This window comes from Humulus lupulus, chromosome 2 (genome assembly GCF_963169125.1).
Source record: "Humulus lupulus chromosome 2, drHumLupu1.1, whole genome shotgun sequence".
Taxonomy (NCBI): Eukaryota; Viridiplantae; Streptophyta; class Magnoliopsida; order Rosales; family Cannabaceae; genus Humulus; species Humulus lupulus.
In genome coordinates this window covers 27,555,226-27,574,614 of record NC_084794.1, presented here as the reverse complement: position 1 = coordinate 27,574,614, position 19,389 = coordinate 27,555,226, and the positions used below count along the sequence as shown (strand labels likewise).

General features: G+C 35.6%; 2 protein-coding genes and 1 non-coding gene across 3 annotated transcripts; 2 read left to right on the top strand and 1 right to left on the bottom strand.

Moving 5' to 3' along the window:
• Positions 1–4,481: 4,481 nt before the first annotated feature.
• Positions 4,482–5,036, bottom strand: LOC133814076 (uncharacterized). The gene has a single exon (XM_062247082.1). It carries the CDS (start codon positions 5,034–5,036, stop codon positions 4,482–4,484), a length of 555 nt encoding a protein of 184 aa, XP_062103066.1.
• Positions 5,037–6,095: 1,059 nt separating this feature from the next.
• On the top strand, positions 6,096–6,202 carry LOC133820713 (small nucleolar RNA R71). The gene has a single exon (XR_009887114.1). It is a non-coding gene; the product is annotated as a small nucleolar RNA R71 (small nucleolar RNA).
• An 11,768-nt stretch (positions 6,203–17,970) lies between these two features.
• LOC133814075 (glycine-rich cell wall structural protein 1-like) lies at positions 17,971–19,011 on the top strand. Its single transcript, XM_062247081.1, has one exon. The coding sequence runs from the start codon at positions 17,971–17,973 to the stop codon at positions 19,009–19,011; it is 1,041 nt and encodes a 346-aa protein (XP_062103065.1).
• The last annotated feature ends 378 nt before the right edge of the window (positions 19,012–19,389 follow it).

The following is a 19,389-nucleotide window of genomic DNA, read 5'->3' as shown; positions in this document are numbered from 1 at the left end:
GATGAATGGAGTCAAGGGGCCGAGCGTTATTCGATTCGAGGATGTAGTCTCACTTCTTATGTTTTTAATGGTTTTACATGTATTTTCCGCATTATTATGTAATGTCTTTTATTTTAAATCATCTTTTGTTTTTTAAAGACAATGGGATCCCATAATCCTCCTTAGTATTTTGTTTATTTGTAAATAACTCTTATTTTGCAAGTTACTCAATAAATTATGGTATTTTCGTAAAAATGTAAGTTTTATGTATAGTTTCGATAATGGTCCAATTAGTCTAGATTAGTGGGTCGTTACACAAACACAGTCTTTTATATAACTTCCTCTCCGATCTCTAACTGGTCCTAACCAGATCCAAGATTCACCACACTAGCTAAGAGTTCCATGCATCTCTCTGCCATAAAACTCTAACTCCCACTACAAATGTCATAAACACATCAGATCCATGCGCAGTCCTAACTGTCACAAGACTTTCTACTCTCAAGCCCAAGAGTTACTATACTTTCCTTGCCATTTAAAATTGTCCCACACTTGGCTAACCAATCCATACCATGGATCATACTAAAACCAGTCAGTCATAACCAACTTTATCAAAGTCTCTAATAAGTCCTTCCACAATAATTCACCTGAGATCTTAAATTACCAATACAGTATCACATTTTCATCATAACACAACCATATGGCCTGTGTAGCAACTTTATGCTTCTCTATATGCAACAAATAAAGGAACAGCATAGCACCAAGTCATTCAGTACAAAATAAAGATCAGGACCAAAAGCTAACCTGCCACCCCTGAGGATTGGTCTCAGTCTCAGACTCTGACTGCCTCAGAATAAACACTCGAGTTGGAATCGAGTTGTTTATCCCCTTTTTCTCATCCTCTCTTAACCTTGGGCAATCCCTCTTAATATGTCCAACCACTCCACATAAGAAACACGTCTTTGGTCGGCACCCCTTCAAATGGCACCTCTTGCACCGAACACAAATTGGATAAGTCCTCCAGTGCTCCTCCTTGCTTGCTCCAATAAGTGAAGATACCACTATCTGAGCTCCGTGCTTCCTAGCACTCTTCTTCTCATCTTTTATGCTCTCAACAGCAAGAGTCTTCTCTACCACCTGAGCATAGGTGGAGATTTCATGCACTGGGGCAACTTTAATGCCCTGAGCTATTCCAGGATTCAATCTCTGAACGAACTTTTCCTTCCGAGCCACATCTGTGGGTACCATGTCTAAAGCAAACTTGGCCAACCCATCAAATCTGCTAACATACTTGGTTACTGATGCTTTTCCTTAAACGAGTCACAAACTCATTCATCTTAGCAGTCTTAGCTGCATCACAATAATATCTTTCATTAAACAGCTGCCTAAACTCTTTCCAGTCCATCACAACTGTGTTTCGTGTCTGAGATACTACCTCCCACCATGTCCGGGCATCATCCCGCAGTACACATGTAGCACAAATCACCCTATCATGACCCACCAGCCCCATACTGTCAAGAATGGAACTGATCATGCCCATCCATTGCTCAGCTCCGAATGGATCTAGGCCTCCCTCGAAGACTGGAGGGTAATACTCCTGGAATATTCCACAGAGAAATTACCATCGGTTCTTAACCCTAGGCAGAGCCAAAGCTGGTGCCACTCTTGGCACAACAAAGGTAGAGGTGCTCCCCAACATATTCTGCTGTTGCTTCAAACACCTAACCTCTTCCTCCTACCTCTACAATCTTAATTGCAAATCTGTAAACATTTGCTGAAAATTCATAAGAACAGATGAAGAACTAATACCCTGGCTATAACTCTCAGCCTCTTCATAACCACCACCAGGCCTCATTATCTGCCTTGGCTATAAACCTGCTATTTGAATCTATAGTCAATAACTTGACCCATTAATCATAATGAGCATATCAAGAGCTTTCCCCCACAGGATAAATCTTACCCCATGACATTCATTAACCACTTGCAGTGCTAAAACATGCCCACGACATTCATACATTAATCACGATCCCTGCCCCATCAATATTCACACCATGCCTCCAACTCCAGCATGCAAATATTACAGTTATATATTCATGGAGCAGGTAATCATATGATCATATTCATATAAATATTCACGGAGCATATAATCATACAGTCAAGAGCCAAGCTTTATCAGAATCTCATGCTCCCTAATACAATGTGCAGGTAAAGCATTTACATTCTATTTAAGCAATTAAGCACATACCTACAGAAATAGTTACCATTCCCTGAGTGAAGCTATCTTCAATGACGAGTGTACATGCCCGACTTGTCTTCAGGAACCATAAACCTTGGCTCGCTCTAATACCAAGTTGTAACGCTCTAATCTCTAGGGACCATTACAGTGTGCCTTGTAAACAATGCTAAACGAACGGTAGTAAAAACCTAGTGCTCGGGGTCCCGAACGGTAAAATGAACTAACGGGGAGAGAACGAGAGATTTTCTAACGTACGATTCTATCTGACAAGCTACTTCAATCTTAAGTAACCTCAAATAAAACCTAGTGCTCGGGGTCCCGAAAACACCCCCGGGGACATTATAGTCAAAACTCCCAGAATTTCCTCTTGATCTCAATAACTCCCAATTTATCATCAAATAACATCCTCATAACTCAATATCCCAATAAAAGACCCCGTTATGACAAAACCGCTAATTTATAATATAAGACCGTCTCATGCCGAATAGCTCGAATATATCTCCATAATAATGGGATCTCATTAACAAATCACAATATGCACCCAGATATACACATATGCCATCAACAGGCCAAATTACCAAACACCCTAATAATCAAATGTGAACCCACATGCATGCATATAACATCATATTATAATATAATTCACATAAACATGCATATTATCAGTTAATGGCATAATTAAACAATTATGGCCCTCCCGGCCTACTAATCCCGCCATTAAACCGCATTAGGGATTTCGAGGCATTACACTTACCTTTCTCCACTAATGTCAACAACACATGTTATGGAATCAAAAGGACTTCAAAGGTTCATAACATTTTGGCTTCGGTAAAGGTAGATAAAAAGACATTTAGGCTTCATTATACCATAAACACATCAAAAACCAATCAAACAACCCACATTGCATTCAATTACCATCCCCTACTTCACCCACTTTCCATCGATTATTGAGAACTCATAATCAATGCTCCAACATCACTTTATTTAATTATTTATCACTTTTTTTTTCTTCTTCTTCTTCTTTTTTTCTTTGTTTTTTTTAGAAGAAGAATATCAAAATTTAGTGATGTTGCAAGTACTTTTACATTTTACACTTGTCTCAATCGAGAAATTACATCGTTCACCCATCATACAAACACTTTTTACCCAATTACAATTCGTTCTCCCAAACTTATTTCTAAGCTTATGGCATAATTCACAGGACAGGGAAAAATAATAATTGGTACATTTTTTTTAATGAAGTGGTTAAACAATCAATCAAACAAGTTAAGGTACAAATAGGCAACCTAGGGATAATAATGATAAGGGTAAGCTTGAAAGGCCCAAACGTTCCAAAATATTGCCTAAATCATATTCCAAAACACATGTCATCAAGGATTTTGTCTCAAAAGGCAAGCAATGCAAGTTCTATCATATTCATCAATTCATACCTCAAACCCAAGTAACACAAGTATAACACAATCCACTTATTCACATTTGCAACATATACTAAAATTTCCAAAAGGCATCAAAATTAATCCAAAGAGTAATCAAATCAAGCACACGGTTAAACACAATCTACATTTTACAAGTGACAACAAACGACAATTATTCATATCATCAGCTTAACTTTTGACACACACAACAACAAAATTAAACAACAAAATTTTAATTAAACTAAACTAAAACAGAAAAGTAAGCCCCTCCCCTAAACTTTATTTCACATTGTCCCCAATGTGAACATGACAACCCAATAGAAGAGAACTTACCCGAATGAGCCTTAAAAGGAATTCCCAATGTACCGTTGTGGCTCCAGTCTTCAGTGCTGCGGCTCTAATGTTTTTTTTTTCTTTTTTTCACGTATTGTACAATTCAACATTACAATCGCAAAACTAAAAAAAACTAAATAAAGTCTAATTAAAAATCAAAACTGAAAACAAAAACTAAAAATTAAATAAAATAAAAGTAAAAACTAAATTGTTCAAACTTCAAAACTAAAATTAAATTAAAAGATTTGGGGTGCCTCCCAACAACGCTTTATTTAACGTCTTTAGCTGGACGCTCACTTCTCTACACCTTCAACTTGGGTCAAGTCCACCCCTTGCATCCTTGAGAGCCATCATGTCATACGCGGAAAATTCCCTTCTACTGTTGAGAATATTGAAATTATCCCCAATGTCATTGAAACCTTCAAACTTGCCACACAATAATCTTTTCATACGACGTCGAACTGTTCGAAATCGTTCTTTGGTCTTCTTCTTCTTTTTACCAATTGATTATTGACAATCATTCACCACATCAACCCTACAACAGGTAGGAATTTCAGTTGCTGCAAAGACATTAAACTTATTTCCTCATTTTGGACTCGCAACCTTAACTCCCCCTTTTGTACATCGATTAAAGCTCGTCCTGTGGCTAAGAATAGTCTTCCCAAAATAATGGGAATTTTTGCATCTTCCTCCATGTCAAGAATTATGAAATCAGCGGGGAAAATAAATTTACCCACCTTCACCAAGACATCCTCTATCACTCCACGAGGATGCTTAATGGAGTGATCCGCCATTTGTAAGGAAACCGTTGTAGGGCGAGCTTCTCCCAATTTTAGCCTTTGAAAAATAGATCGAGGCATTAGATTCACACTTGCCCCTAAATCACATAAAGCTTTTGTTTCGACTGAGCCCCCTATAGAACATGGAATATTGAAACTACCCGGATCTTTAAGCTTAGGAGGTAGTTTCTTCTGCAAGATTGCACTGCACTCCTCAGTAAGTGCCACTGTCTCATATTCCTCCAACTTCCTTTTCTTGGCCAAAATATCCTTCAAGAATTTAACATACCTTGGCATTTGCTCCAAGGCCTCCGCAAATGGGATATTGATATGCAGTTTCTTGAATATTTCAAGGAACTTTGTTCTTGCGGAGCTTTTGTGGGTAGGGAATCTTGATGTGGTGATCTATGCTCACTTGTGGTGTAGCTTTTTTGGTTGGGAGGTCTTCAGTAACCTTGTTTTCACCTTGCTTCTTTTCCACTATGCCCTGTGCCTGTTGATCCTGAACCTTGTCTTCATCTGACTGCTCCACACTTGCCCCTTCATATTTCTTCCCACTTCTCAATGTAATAGCCTGGCACTGTTCTTTTGGATTGACTTCAGTGGTGCTAGGCATGTTACCTTGAGCACGGTTGGCCATAAGAGTAGCCAATTGCCCTATCTGAGTCTTCAAATTTCTAATAGAAGACCGCATCTTAGTCATGAATTGATTAAGAACATAAGATTGAGTATCAGGCTGTCTCACAGGATTCTGTTGTTGTTGCATAGGCGGCTGAGGTAGTTGTTGTTGAGGCCTAAAACTCTGTTGATGGAACCCTTGAGGTGGTTGCTGAAATGACTGATGTGGTTGCTGAATTGAGGATTGACCTTGTTGATCATTCTTCCAGGAAAAATTAGGATGATTCCTCCACCCTTGGTTAAAAAAGTTTGAATAAGGGTTGTTGTTGTTATTTTGACGAGGAAAATTCCCAATGGCTTGAGCTTGTTCCAATGGCATATTATTTACATCCACATATTGGCACTTTTCATAAGCATGAGGACCCCCACATAATTCACACATTGTCTGAGCTTGCATTACGGGGACTGCCATTGTACTGCCTTGCAACTGTTTAGTCAAAGCCTCAACCTGAGCAGTTAACTTAGATATTGCAACAATCTCATGCAAACCAACCACTTTCTTCGAGTTACCTCTTTCACTTGGCCACTGTTGATTATTAATGGCCATTTCTTCTAACAAATCATACGCCTCAATGGCGCTCTTCCTCATAAATGCCCCATCAGTTGCTGCATCAATGAGTGTGCGAGTGGTACCACATAACCCATTATTAAAAGTTATGGACTAACATCCATCTCTCTATCCCATGATGCGGGCACTTCCTTATCAGGTTTTTAAATCTCTCCCATGCCTCATATAAAGATTCATTATCCAGCTGGTAGAAGTTGTTGATCTCCCCCCTCAGCTTAACTGCCTTAGCTGGAGGAAAGAACTTGGAGAGAAACTTCAGTGCAAGATCATTCCATGTATTGATTGAGTTAGGTGGCAAAGATACCAACCAACTCTTGGCTTGCTCTCTCAGAGAAAATGGAAATAATCTGAGTCTGATTGCATCATCACTAACTCCATTCATCTTGAACGTCTGACAGAGTTCAATGAAGTTAGCAAGATGCATGTTTGGGTCTTCAGTTGGTAGTCCCCCAAACTGAACAGTGGATTGAACCATTTGCAAAATGGCAGGTTTTATCTCAAAATTGTTGGCATCTACAACGGGTGGTCTGATGCAAGACTGAACCCCTGTAATGGTGGGCAATACATAATCCCTCAAGCTTTTGGCTGGTTGATTCTGGCCATTAGCTTGGTCTTCAACAGCACCCCCATTATTATCATTTATCAGATCTGCCATTTCTATTTCAACCCTTATTTCATTTTCAGTTCTTCTTTCCAATCTCTTGCTTTTTCTGTTCAGTCTACATGTCTTCTCTATTTCAGGATCAACAGGCACTCTTGCAGCAAGTCCTATATGTTGCATAAACTACCTGTACCTGAGATGAGAAAAATTTAGACAATGACAGAATTAGTGAAATTGAAAAGAAATACAAAATTAGAATAAAATTCAATTATTTCAATATTAGCTAATGCATTCCCTGGCGACGGCGCCAAAAACTTGTTGCAAAAACTCAACACATGAGTGAGATCGTTCCCACAAGGACTGTAGCTAAGTACCAATTAATTGAATTTTTATTTCTATTTGGCTATCGAAAAATGGATTGTTTAAACTAAATAATCTAAGCAATAAATAAATAACAAAACAATAAACAAGATTCAATCAAAAAATAAAATATAGGGAAATTAATTTCAATTGCTTCCACTTCCTATTTCAATAATGCAAAATAATTTTCCTTCTTCTTCTAATGTGATGGCAAATTATAAAAGTACTGATATTCCTATTAAGACATAAATGTACTAAATTGCAAGGTAAAATACTGCATTTCTGAGATAAATTACACAAGCAATCAGCATTAAGCAATAATCTAAAGCCACACAAGCTACACAAATACTTTCGTTTTGCATCAAAACTTATGTTTATTCAATTAGAGCATTCCTAGTATTCACTTTTCAGATTTCATATTAGAACCATAGATCATGTAAAAGGTGGCCAATCTAAAACATGTATTGAGCACAAATATGAATAAATCACATATCAATAGAAGAAAGAAAAATATCAAAATTGCATTAATCCATAGAAAGCTTAAGACAATCTCCATTAAAAACCCTAAATTGGAGTTTAGTTCGTAATCTCCATTAACCTGTTCTTAACTAATTCAAAAACAAACATAATCAAAAGCAGAAAAATAAAGAGAGAAGAGAAGAAACTAGTTGGGATTGTCACGATTCACCAACGCTTGCTCCCATCTTCTTTTTCTCTTTTTTCTAGGTTTAGAGCAGTCTGAATAACTCCAAAATCATGAGTCCCTCTCATTAAAACGAATACCTAATTTTATTTTCTCCCAAAATGATGAAATTTCCCTTAAAATTTTGACACGTACGAACATCAGCGCTGTAGCGCCAATTCCTGCGCCGCGACGCCACTCTGAAATTGAGACGTCTCAGTTTTCTGGAAAATGGGCTCGTCGCGGCTCAAATACACCCTAGCGCCGCGACCCTAATTCAGTCTGGGACATCGGCTCCCAATCTGTGATCGTTCCTCGCCGCGGCTGTAAAACACATTAGCGCCGCGACCCTAATACAATTTCAGCAAAACTTGAACAACCCTTCAGTTTAGCATATTTTCTCCACAATCCACTCCAAATGCCCAAAACATATGCTTAAACCTGAAATCAAGCAAAACAAGCATAAATTCGCTCCAAAAACGCATAAACCATTAAAAATACAATGATCAAGACACTTAAAAAGTAGGCTAAACTTAGCCTAACACCTATCCTGGGGTGGTTCTTCTATAAATACCAATACCTTGGATAGAAAAGGGGTTGGGTTTTCTCTGTGTAATGCAAATACTCTGTCAAAATATAGAGAGATATACAGTAATAATATCGACTCCTGGACTAGGGGGATTTTAGCCTCCGAACCATGTAAAAAGGAACGAGTGTTCTTACTATATCATTCTAAGCATCCTTAAGAGTTATTATTCTTATTACGGTTTATCCTTAAGTACTAGTTTATTCCAACTAATTACGTAATACATTGCTGGCAAAGAATCGCGTCAACAACAGTGTAGTCACTTATCTGAATATAATGCATGCATGAGTAAGGTTATTACTGCTATGCATGCTATTTATGCTTTTGTAATATGTTGTTAACTGCTTATGAGCATGTTTAAGTTTTCTTGCTGAGCCTCAGCTCACGAGTGCTTAATGGTGCAGGTAAGGGGAAAGGGAAGCTAGACCAGCCATGAGTTGGAGAGCTTCGGTGGCAACGTATACATATTTGGCTGCTCGACCACCACGTGTACATCTTATGTACGAACTTAAACATTTTAATGAAATGGTTATTCTTTTTTACCAAAATTTTTAACCCTAAATCGATAATCACATTTAGTTACACATTTATGGCCAAGAGACTCATTTAGGGAGTCTAGCACTATTTAAAATACACAATGTCATAGTCTTAGCTATTCAGGGCGTTACAGTAATTAATTCCTACTTTAGTTATGAACCATTAATATAGGATTTAATTGTATGTAGTGATTAAATCGATGGACACTTTTATGTTTTAAAAGTACTCAATAAATAAATGTCTATAATTACAAGAGTGTAATCTCATATTTTTAGTGGAATAATATTGAGATTAATATATTAATGTTATTATATTAAATCATTTTAATTAATAATCTAAATTTATTGGAGCTTGAAATTATAGGTCCACATAGGTCCTCGAGATGACTCTATCAACATTATAAAAGGTAAGAGTTGAAATTGGGAAAATTAAAAAAAATTTGCATATTTGGAAGAAAATTGTTCTTTAGGGTCAAATATGTAATTGAGACAAATTAATTAATCAATATATTAATTAATTATATTTTCGAAAATTATTTTTAATTAAAATGACATTTTGGAAAGTAGCATTTAAATAATAATATAGTTAATTTTGAATTAATTGGCTTTATTTATATTTCTGATAATTCAAATTGGATTTGAATTTGAAATGATATTTATTCTTTAATTAATCTAATAAATAAGTTATCAGGTTTAGATATTTTTTATTAAATAATTATTAAATAATAATTAAAAGAAAATGGTTGGAACACATCCCTAAAAATAGGGATGTGTTACACGCCAACTACAGTGCATGCACTGTAGTTGGCGTGTAATAGAGTCCAATAATGGGTCTTGGATATTTCTTTTATTTATTTAATTATTTAATAATTATTTATAATTTGAATTTTGAATTTCAAAAAATTTAATCAATTCTTTTATAAATCTATCAAATGGAAATAGTTTTAAACATAATACTTTTGACAGAAAGAAAATAGATTGTATTATTTTCTCTATCACCGAAAACTGTCTCAGAACTAATATTCCAAGATCTCATGTATTGAGAATATCTTTTGAATCAGAAATTTTTCTCTACGATTATTCTACATGCCCACACACATCTTGAGGTGTAGAGATACATTTTGGAAGATCTTGGTTTGAGTATTTTGAAGGACTGGTTTGGATTGGATTTCGTTGGAGATACAAAAAGATAGCGATGATTCTTGATAGTTCTTCAATTGGTAAATCCTCATCTTTTATTTCTATATGATCAATGTATTTCATGTTAATGAATCTAATTATTTAAATTTTGTTTAAATAATTTTTTTTGAAATCTCTGGGCCCAACACCCCGTGCTTTCCACTGCGCACATGGTAAACAAGTTACCAACATTGGGAACATGCACCAAAATGTCAAGTGATGGGGACACAAGCTTAAAGGAAAATAGCCCATTTTCCCTGATTTCGCATTGTCGGTTGTACGGATGGGGTCGCATACTCTACGAGCCGCCCCTATCTCTATAGACGATGAATGGGTATATCAATGGTCCCTTGCATTTTTGACTCGACACGTGGAGGTAAATCCCTAAACGGGAGTAAGAGTAAGGAAATTCCTACCAGGGGGTATGTTAATATTGATTGTGTAAATCAAAGTGTGTAGTGGAAAAGTGACATTAAAATTTTAACCAATACCAAAGCCAAAATCACATACATATCCATACATTAAATCAAGATTCATAAAAGATAGAATCATACCTCTCGTAACCTATCAAGAATCTTTGATATCTTTTTGTAAAACAATAACAATCATCCAATCCAATAAGATAGCTTTGAGATTCACACCAAAATCTTCCAAGTCAATCCTCAAACATGGACGTGTGTGGGCACGTATGATATTATGGACAAAATTTAGGCTATCTTGATGTTCTCAATGTTGAGGATATGGATATTCACAAACTTTAAACATTATAATTCAAATAAACAAACCCAAGATAATCTAATCTGTAATAGAAGAATAACACAAATAATATCAAGTGATAGAGTAGACCTTTGAAGATAGAAACCTTTAGTTACATAAAATCATAAAGACTATGATTTCATGCGAATCAATTGAGGTAACAAAGGCTTGATACAAATGGAATTTGTTGTCCGAAAATCTCTATTCTTGGCCTCCCCTTAGAGATTACTTGAAGTTATTACAAGTGGAATGAGATTGGGATTTATAAGCCTTGAAACTTCATTAAAGTCAAGTTTTCTTGATGAAAATCTTGGAGAAAACTAGTAATATTGAGAGTTAGAGAGAGAGAGAGTGTGTGTGGTGGGTGATCAATTCACTAAAAACTCAAATGACTCCTTTAAATAGTATATGAATCCTCATTAGTCTCAACCAATAAGATTAAAGCATTTTATATTAAGTTTTGGAGCCAAAATTACGTAACTGTATAGTCCTGTATGGACTGCCAAGGTGATGTGTCGCCTGCGCCCAGGCAATGTGTTGCAACCATGCAGGCGATGCATCACCTATTTGGGGGTTTCACTCCTAAGCGACGCGTCGTCTCCTACAGGCGATGCAACGCAGGTCCACCTGACTTAGCACCCCCAAACTTGCCCCAAAACGTCTCAAAATGCCTCCAAACTTTTTGGGTACTCTTATAGACTCCAAAGAAACACTTTGGACCCTAAAAGATAATTTATAGATGCCTATACCAAAAGTCAACCCACTCATGTTGACTTTAGTAAGTGAAATCGTTATAGTTTTTGCACCTCTTTGTGCCTAACCAATTTCACTATGTATTTAACCAATTATAACATTCAACACATGAGATCAAGAGAAGTTTGGAGAAGACAAAGGCTCTGAGAGAGTATCATAGTTTTTCCAGTCTCTAAAAATTGAAAATCTGAAAATCAATTGCTTTTTTTTCGATACATAATTAGACTTTATAAACCTAAAATAATCTAACAAATTTAGACTCAATTAAAACTGATTAGTTTTGGGATATAATTATTTAACCAATATCTTAATCAAATCAAAATATCTCTTTTTTAAATAATTATTTAACAAATAAATAATTCAAATTCTAACTGTTTACCGAGTTTTTTGGAAACTAAAATTATAAAATATAAGAGAGCTTAAAAAGAAAGGATTTAGAATATGCAAGCAAGGTTTTTACGTGGTTGGGGCGTTAATGAGCCTTAGTCCATGAGTCAGTTGTATTAAAGAAATGATTTAGAATATGCAAGCAAGGTTTTTACGTGGTTGGGGCGTTAATGAGCCTTAGTCCATGAGTTAGTTGTATTAAAGCTTAGAGAGCTTTTGACAATGGAGTTTTTTGCAAGTTTGAGCAGAATAATTGCTTACAAGAGACAATTTTGATCCTCTCTGCAGTGCACAACTGGCCCTATTTATAGGCAGTCAGATGCACTAGATTTGGGTCGGACTAATCCGGGCCCAATACGGATGTAATTAGGATTTTCTCACTAACGGAGGCTTAATACAAAGGGTTCTATCAAATAAAATACACTAATCAGGGCCCATTGGGCCGGCTTGAGCATAACCACACTGTACGACTGGCAACAGTACGCAGCTTCAGTCTGGTTCACGTGGGCTTCTAAGGAGATCCGGGGGACAGAATTCGTTAGAGTAGTGGCAGTAATGTTCTGAATAACGGCGTACATTCCGTATGTAACCTCTTCTGCAGGTTAGTTGAGGAGACAAAACCCCATGTTTCTCGAGGTGATGTCAGTTCGAGGACAGTTTATCACACCCAACTCGGGTGCCTAGTCTAGGTTCATTCATCAACGTCCCGGTCCATTTACCAGGACCCTGGTTCGTTTACTAGAGCCTGGGTTCATCCACTTCGTCCCGGTCCATTCTTAGACTTGGAAACATCTTCCTTATTGCATCCCGGATGACAACTTATTCTGGGTCTGGGAAGACGAAACGTGCTAACTTCATGGTCCCGACTTATACTCCGGGATAATGTTGGGCTTACTGATATGTGGGCCAACAGGATTCACTCCTTCCCCATATATTGGGCTCACTCTGGGCCTCGGATCCCTTCAGGATAGCTCATGGACTTAGTGTATGGGGCCACGTGTGCGGGGAGGAAACAGGGATAACACTAACAATTAAAATTTGAATTGAACAAATTGAGTTGTGACATGTGTCACACGCCAATCATTGTGCAAGCATAGTAACTGAGCATGTGGCACACAAGTGCTTCCCTAATTTTATCTCATTTAATTAATTAATTAATTAATAAGAGCATTAAAATAATATATTATTTCATAAATGCATAAATATCAGTTAATTCAAAATTAATTTTATCTTATAATTTAGATAATTTATTATCATAAAATAAATTAATATTTTTCTCTCTCATTATTAATCAACTCAAATTTAATTAATATTTAATATAACAAACATATAATTTTCAAATAAATCATATTAGTTTTATTTAATGAATTACTAAATTACACATAAATATCACATAATTACAACTTAGCCATGAAAAATTATTTCCTTGACAGTCTAGTATAGAGGTGACTTGGGAACCATGGACCTATAATACTAAGCTCCAATAAGCCAGATTTTTTATTAAATTCTTTAATTAAATAATCTTATTTATTAATTCCATCATTCTCTACTATAAATATGGAATCGCACTCTTAGTAATTATAGATTCATGTTTACAAAATTATCTCGATTTGTCTATTGATATGATCACTTGTTCCTTAAGTACCATTAATTCACTAGCGAATAGTTAATTTATAATCATATTATAAATTTGAGCTGAATAATTATTCAACTCTATAATTAACCCTATAGATAACCAATATTCGATCTGTTATGAAAGCTTGAATTCCATTCTTATAAGATCATATTCTTAGCCATTCATACTATTGATTCTCCAAAATAAAATTCATTAGCCTCGTTATACTAAGAAACCTTAACGGGTGAATCAAAAAACCCAATAGACATGAACATGAGTTCATGACTACTCAAGATTCAGACTGATCTACATATGATCATCTTTTTTATATGAATGAAATCTTTATGACAAACAATATGTTTATAACGAAATTAATTCACATCAGTTGAGTCATATATAATCTAATTATATAAAGTACATTTACTAAGATATCTATCCACATCAACAATCTGGATCTAGATCACATGTATTATAAAAAATGCTAATATACTAGCAACCATTGATTAAAGATTTCATACTTTAATATGTTGCTGACAATTTTATTCATTATCTATATTCTTAATCCTCTCATACTCATACAAGATCATACTCTCATTAATGAATGCAGAATTTTATGATATTTATAATTATTCAACAATAATTCAAACATTCAATTATAAAGGAAATGTACTTTTATTTAATTCCAAACAAAAATGTCTTATTACATGCTTTTAGGGCATCAACCCTAACAGGGTAGCCCTCGTGATGTTTCCAACGACGTGCGCCTCTCTCGCTTTCCGTCCTTGTAGTCTGCTCCCCAAATATTCTATTCAGGTGGGCAATGGTCCTCCCTCTTCTCGGAGGATACGCGTGTCATATAATGAGAAGTCCATGGATAACAATTCTCAATTTACATATCAAATTATAAACAAAAATTAGATCTCAAAATATACATAAACAAAATATTAAAACCAAAGCATAAACAAACCTAAGATACATAGATCCCATAACACAACCCCATCGCCATCAGAACCACCAAAACCAGAGTCGACCCTCATACTACCCTAGCTCTGCCCTGAGACCTCAGTCCCTACCCCCCACCACCACCATCAAACTAAAAAAGAAAAAAAAAATCCCCAAACAAGAAAAAAAAAACATAATACACTATCTCAAATAGCAAAGAAAAACACTTATAAAAAAAACGTATGTCTAAAAAGTCAACAAAATAAACACACTATAACCCAATAATACACATTTTCTAGCCCCAACCACGACCTCGCAAAAATGAGACCTCGCACCAACAATCACACCAGACAAGAAAAAAGAAAAAGAAAACCTAGATACAAGAAATATAAAGAGAGAGAAACTTATTGTGCATGATCCCCGATCTTGAGCCATCATCCACCGCACACTGAGGAGAAGAAGAGGAAGTGTCGTCATCGTTAGACCCTACGAAAAAGACCCCGAGAGAGGACAAGTTGTCCCCATCACCCTCGCCGAGCCCACCGTCGCCCTCGTTGCACACCCACTGTCGCACACCACCACTACTAAATAGAGAAAATGAATGAGAAGGAGAGAGAGCAGTTGGGAAATTGAGAGAGATAACTGTCGCTCGGTTGTAGAGAATGAGATGGAGATAGAGATAGAGTTAGATGAATATATTTTTGATATTTATATTATAACAAAAATCTTGATTCAAATCCATAAAAAGTATTAATTCCATTAAAAAATCTATAAAATGTAAATTTTATGACAAAAAATAACATGATATATTATTATGAAATTAATATATAAAAAAGATTAATTTAATTAATCAGCCTTAATAAATATTTCTTAAAAATAATATATTTATTTTTATATTATATTTTGTGCAAAATTTAGTATATAATGAAAAATATAATTTTTAGTATATGTTATATTTAACATATTTTTTAACATTGCATCAGAAGTGTTTTTTTTTTTCATTTTTGTTTTTATTATGTTAAAATATAGTATTGTCACAATAAATATTCTTAAATAAACAAATAATATTAGGGAAATTTCATATTATATGCATAATCACTTTGTAAATTTTTTTAATATGCCACAATAATTTACTATCCCAAATATATGACAATTTCAATTTTTAGACAAAAATACCCCTAACATCGAAATTGCATCGAAAAAGCATCGTTTGGGATAATAATCAAGTTTTCATGATTACATCGAAATAGCATCGATTTGGCATCGAAACACCATCGGCATCGATGTACCATCAATTTTGCATCGAAATGGCATCGAAAAAGCATCATTTGGGATTATAATCAAGTTTTCATGATTGCATCGAAATAGCATCGATTTGGCATCGAAACACCACTGGCATCGATGTACCATCGATTTTGCATCGAAATTGCATCGAAAAAGCATCGTTTGGGATAATTATCAAGTTTTCATGATAGCATCGATTTGGCATCGGAAGACCATCGGCATCGATGCCAAATCGATGCTACATCGATGCCGATGGTGTTTCGATGCCGAATCGATGCTACATCGATGTCGATGGTGTTTCAATGCCAAATCGATGCTATTTCGATGCAATCATGAAAACTTGATTATTATCTCAAATGATGCTTTTTCGATGTCATTTCGATGCAAAATCGATGGTACATCGATGCCGATGGTGTTTCGATGCCAAATCGATGCTATTTCGATACAATCATGAAAACTTGATTATTATCCCAAACGATGCTTTTTCGATGCAATTTCGATGTTAGAGGTATTTTTGTCTAAAAAATTGAAATTGTCATATATTTAGGGTAGTAAGTTATGATGGCATATTAAAAAAAATTACAAAGTTATTATGCATATAATATGAAATTTCCCTAATATTATTGGTACGTCTCAATTTACGAATTTAAATTAAATGAGACAGAGAGAGAGTATACATAGTAGACATTCGTATATGGGGTCTAGTGGTTTTGCATTCCATAATGTCGGCAGATATTGGGTATTCTTTAATTCGATCCCATAATATCGACGTGATAATATCTCAATATCATACAATACATACTACTACTCAGTCACAAAATAGAAGTAGTTTAATATATAAGATCAAAAGATAGGATAAGTGAGAGTTAATCATCATGTCTTAAAATTAAATCTCATACTATTATTAAGTATTTAACATACATACACATATAATTTGAAAGAAAAAAATCCAATATACAAATTTCTAGGTATATATCATGTTGGTTTTAACCGTTTTTTTTATTAAATTTAATAGAATATTCTAAATATTTAATTAAATATACTTTTAAAATTAATTAAAAATAGATATTTATTAATTATGTTAATATGAATTTAAATATTATAAAAAAGTATTATTATAATAATATATAATCCTAATTTTTTAGTATTTATATTAATATAAATTCAAATATTATTATTATAATATTTAATACAAAAATAAATATTTAATACTTACACTAATATATATTTAAATATTATAAAATATCATTATAACACTAAAATATAATACATAATTTTTATTTTTATTAAAAAAATTATTATTTATATTTAAAAAGAAAACATATTACTTTTTATTTGATTTAACTTATATAAATATATATTTATATTGAATATCAATAAATATTATAAATATATTATATATAAATCTCATGTGTGTATATAAATAATATTTTATATTTTATCAAGAATAAACTCTAATAAGTAATTTGAATAATATCATAAATAATATTTTTTAGCTTAAATAGAGAATTATGTGATTTGCTTGTCTAGTATAATACTAACAAGCTAGCTACTTAAGAAAAACTACCATAACCAAAATCCAAATTAAACTACTCAACTTCACATTATAATTTTTTTATTCTTAGTCATAATATTCTATATATATTGTGATTAAAAGTGAAAATTTTAGGACTAAAAATTATATTATAACTTTTTTAATAGAAATTATGATCATATATATATAATATACGAAGAATCACAAGTTAACAACTATATGAATTTGAAAATATATTTATACAGGTATGTTTTAAAACTTTTCGAGAGTTACTTAACGAACTATATATATATTGTGCAAAAGTTTGAAAACTTCTCAAGTGATAATATATTCGAACGCTCATGACTGCATGCATGTGATCATGTCATTAGTCAATATGAAAATCTATAAAGATCAATACTAGTAGCAGTGTGTACAGCTGACTATATATATATATATAAATATATATTGTTTGAAAATCGAAAAATTTCATGCATAATTGCATATTGTTTAGTATGTATTAATCATCCAGATCAACTTTGACTTCGACTTATATCATTTAATGTTCGGCCAATAATGCCCCAACGGCCCCAACGCGTTGCATGAAGAAGTAACCATTAAAGCTGTTTAGTAGAGCAGTATCCTGGTAGTAGTGCAACTAGCTAGCATGGCTTATTGTATGGATTAATTGTGCCTATATAAAGATGACCCTTTTGAGTCGAGAGCTACAACATTAACAAGCTCAAACAAGGAAGCTCAGAATTATCCTAAGTATCCCATCACCGATCGAGATGGGGACTTCGAAATGGGTATCGTTGAGCCTTCTAGTGCTCTTCATTGCTCTCCATTTAAGTTCATATACTCTTGCGGATGACAAGCTCGACAAAGCTAGATTCCGAGATGATTGTCAATGGGGCCGACGAGGACCGTGTGGTCCTCGTGGTCCTCGTTTCGGTGGTGGAAGAGGAGGAGGACTTGGTGGTGGGGGAGGATTTGGAGGTGGCCGTGGAGGCGGAGGAGGACTTGGAGGTGGTGGAGGTCTTGGCGGTGGAGGTGGTGGAGGTATTGGAGGTGGTTCGGGCCATGGTGGAGGTGTAGGGGGTGGTGCCGGAGGGGGTCTTGGTGGAGGTGGAGGTGGAGGTGCCGGAGGGGGTCTTGGTGGAGGTGGAGGTGCTGGAGGTGGAGGAGGCGGTGGTGTCGGAGGTGGTTCGGGCCATGGTGGAGGATTTGGAGCTGGAGGCGGTGTAGGGGGTGGTGCTGGAGGTGGTCTTGGTGGGGGTGGTGGTGGTGGTGCCGGAGGTGGAGGCGGTGGTGGTGTTGGAGGTGGTTCGGGACACGGTGGAGGATTTGGAGCTGGAGGAGGTGTAGGCGGTGGTGCTGGAGGTGGTGTTGGGGGAGGTGGTGGCTTTGGTGGTGGAGGAGGAGGAGGAGTTGGTGGTGGTTCAGGCCATGGAGGAGGTTTTGGAGCTGGAGGAGGAGTAGGTGCTGGTGCCGGAGGAGGTGTTGGTGGTGGAGGCGGAGGAGGTGGTGGAGGTGGAGGTGGGGGTGGAGCCGGGGGTGGTTCTGGTCATGGTGGAGGATTTGGAGCCGGTGGTGGTGTAGGAGGTGGAGCCGGAGGAGGTATTGGAGGAGGTGGTGGTGGTGGTGCCGGTGGTGGCGGAGGAATTGGAGGAGGATCAGGCCACGGTGGTGGTTTTGGTGGTGGAGGAGGAAGAGGGGGTGGCCATGGAGGAGGAATTGGAATTGGGATTGGGATTGGAATTGGAGTTGGAGCTGGTAGTGGCCAAGGATCTGGTAGCGGCTCAGGTAGCGGTGGAGGTGGTGGACATTGAAACACTGATAATGTACTAGTCTTTTTCTCAAAGCTGAAACAAGTCATTACTTATGGTGGTGTTGAGGGAGTGAGAATTTAAGGAAGAAAAGAAAAATATTTTCATACTTTTTAATGGTGGTGTTGTATTGTTGAGAAACAGCATTTTAAGACTTGCATTGTTTACAATTCCATACTCTGATTTCCCTAATAGAATTAAGGATTTCCAATTGTTTTATAAATAGCAAGTTTGATTCATTTAAACTTCCGAAATGAAAGTAAATGGTTAATGCTTTTATATTGTCTAGTTAATGGATCTTGCCATAACATAACTAAAACCTCGACTCTAATATTTAAAGTGGGTGACAATAACTAATCAATTCTCTTCATATAAAATTTA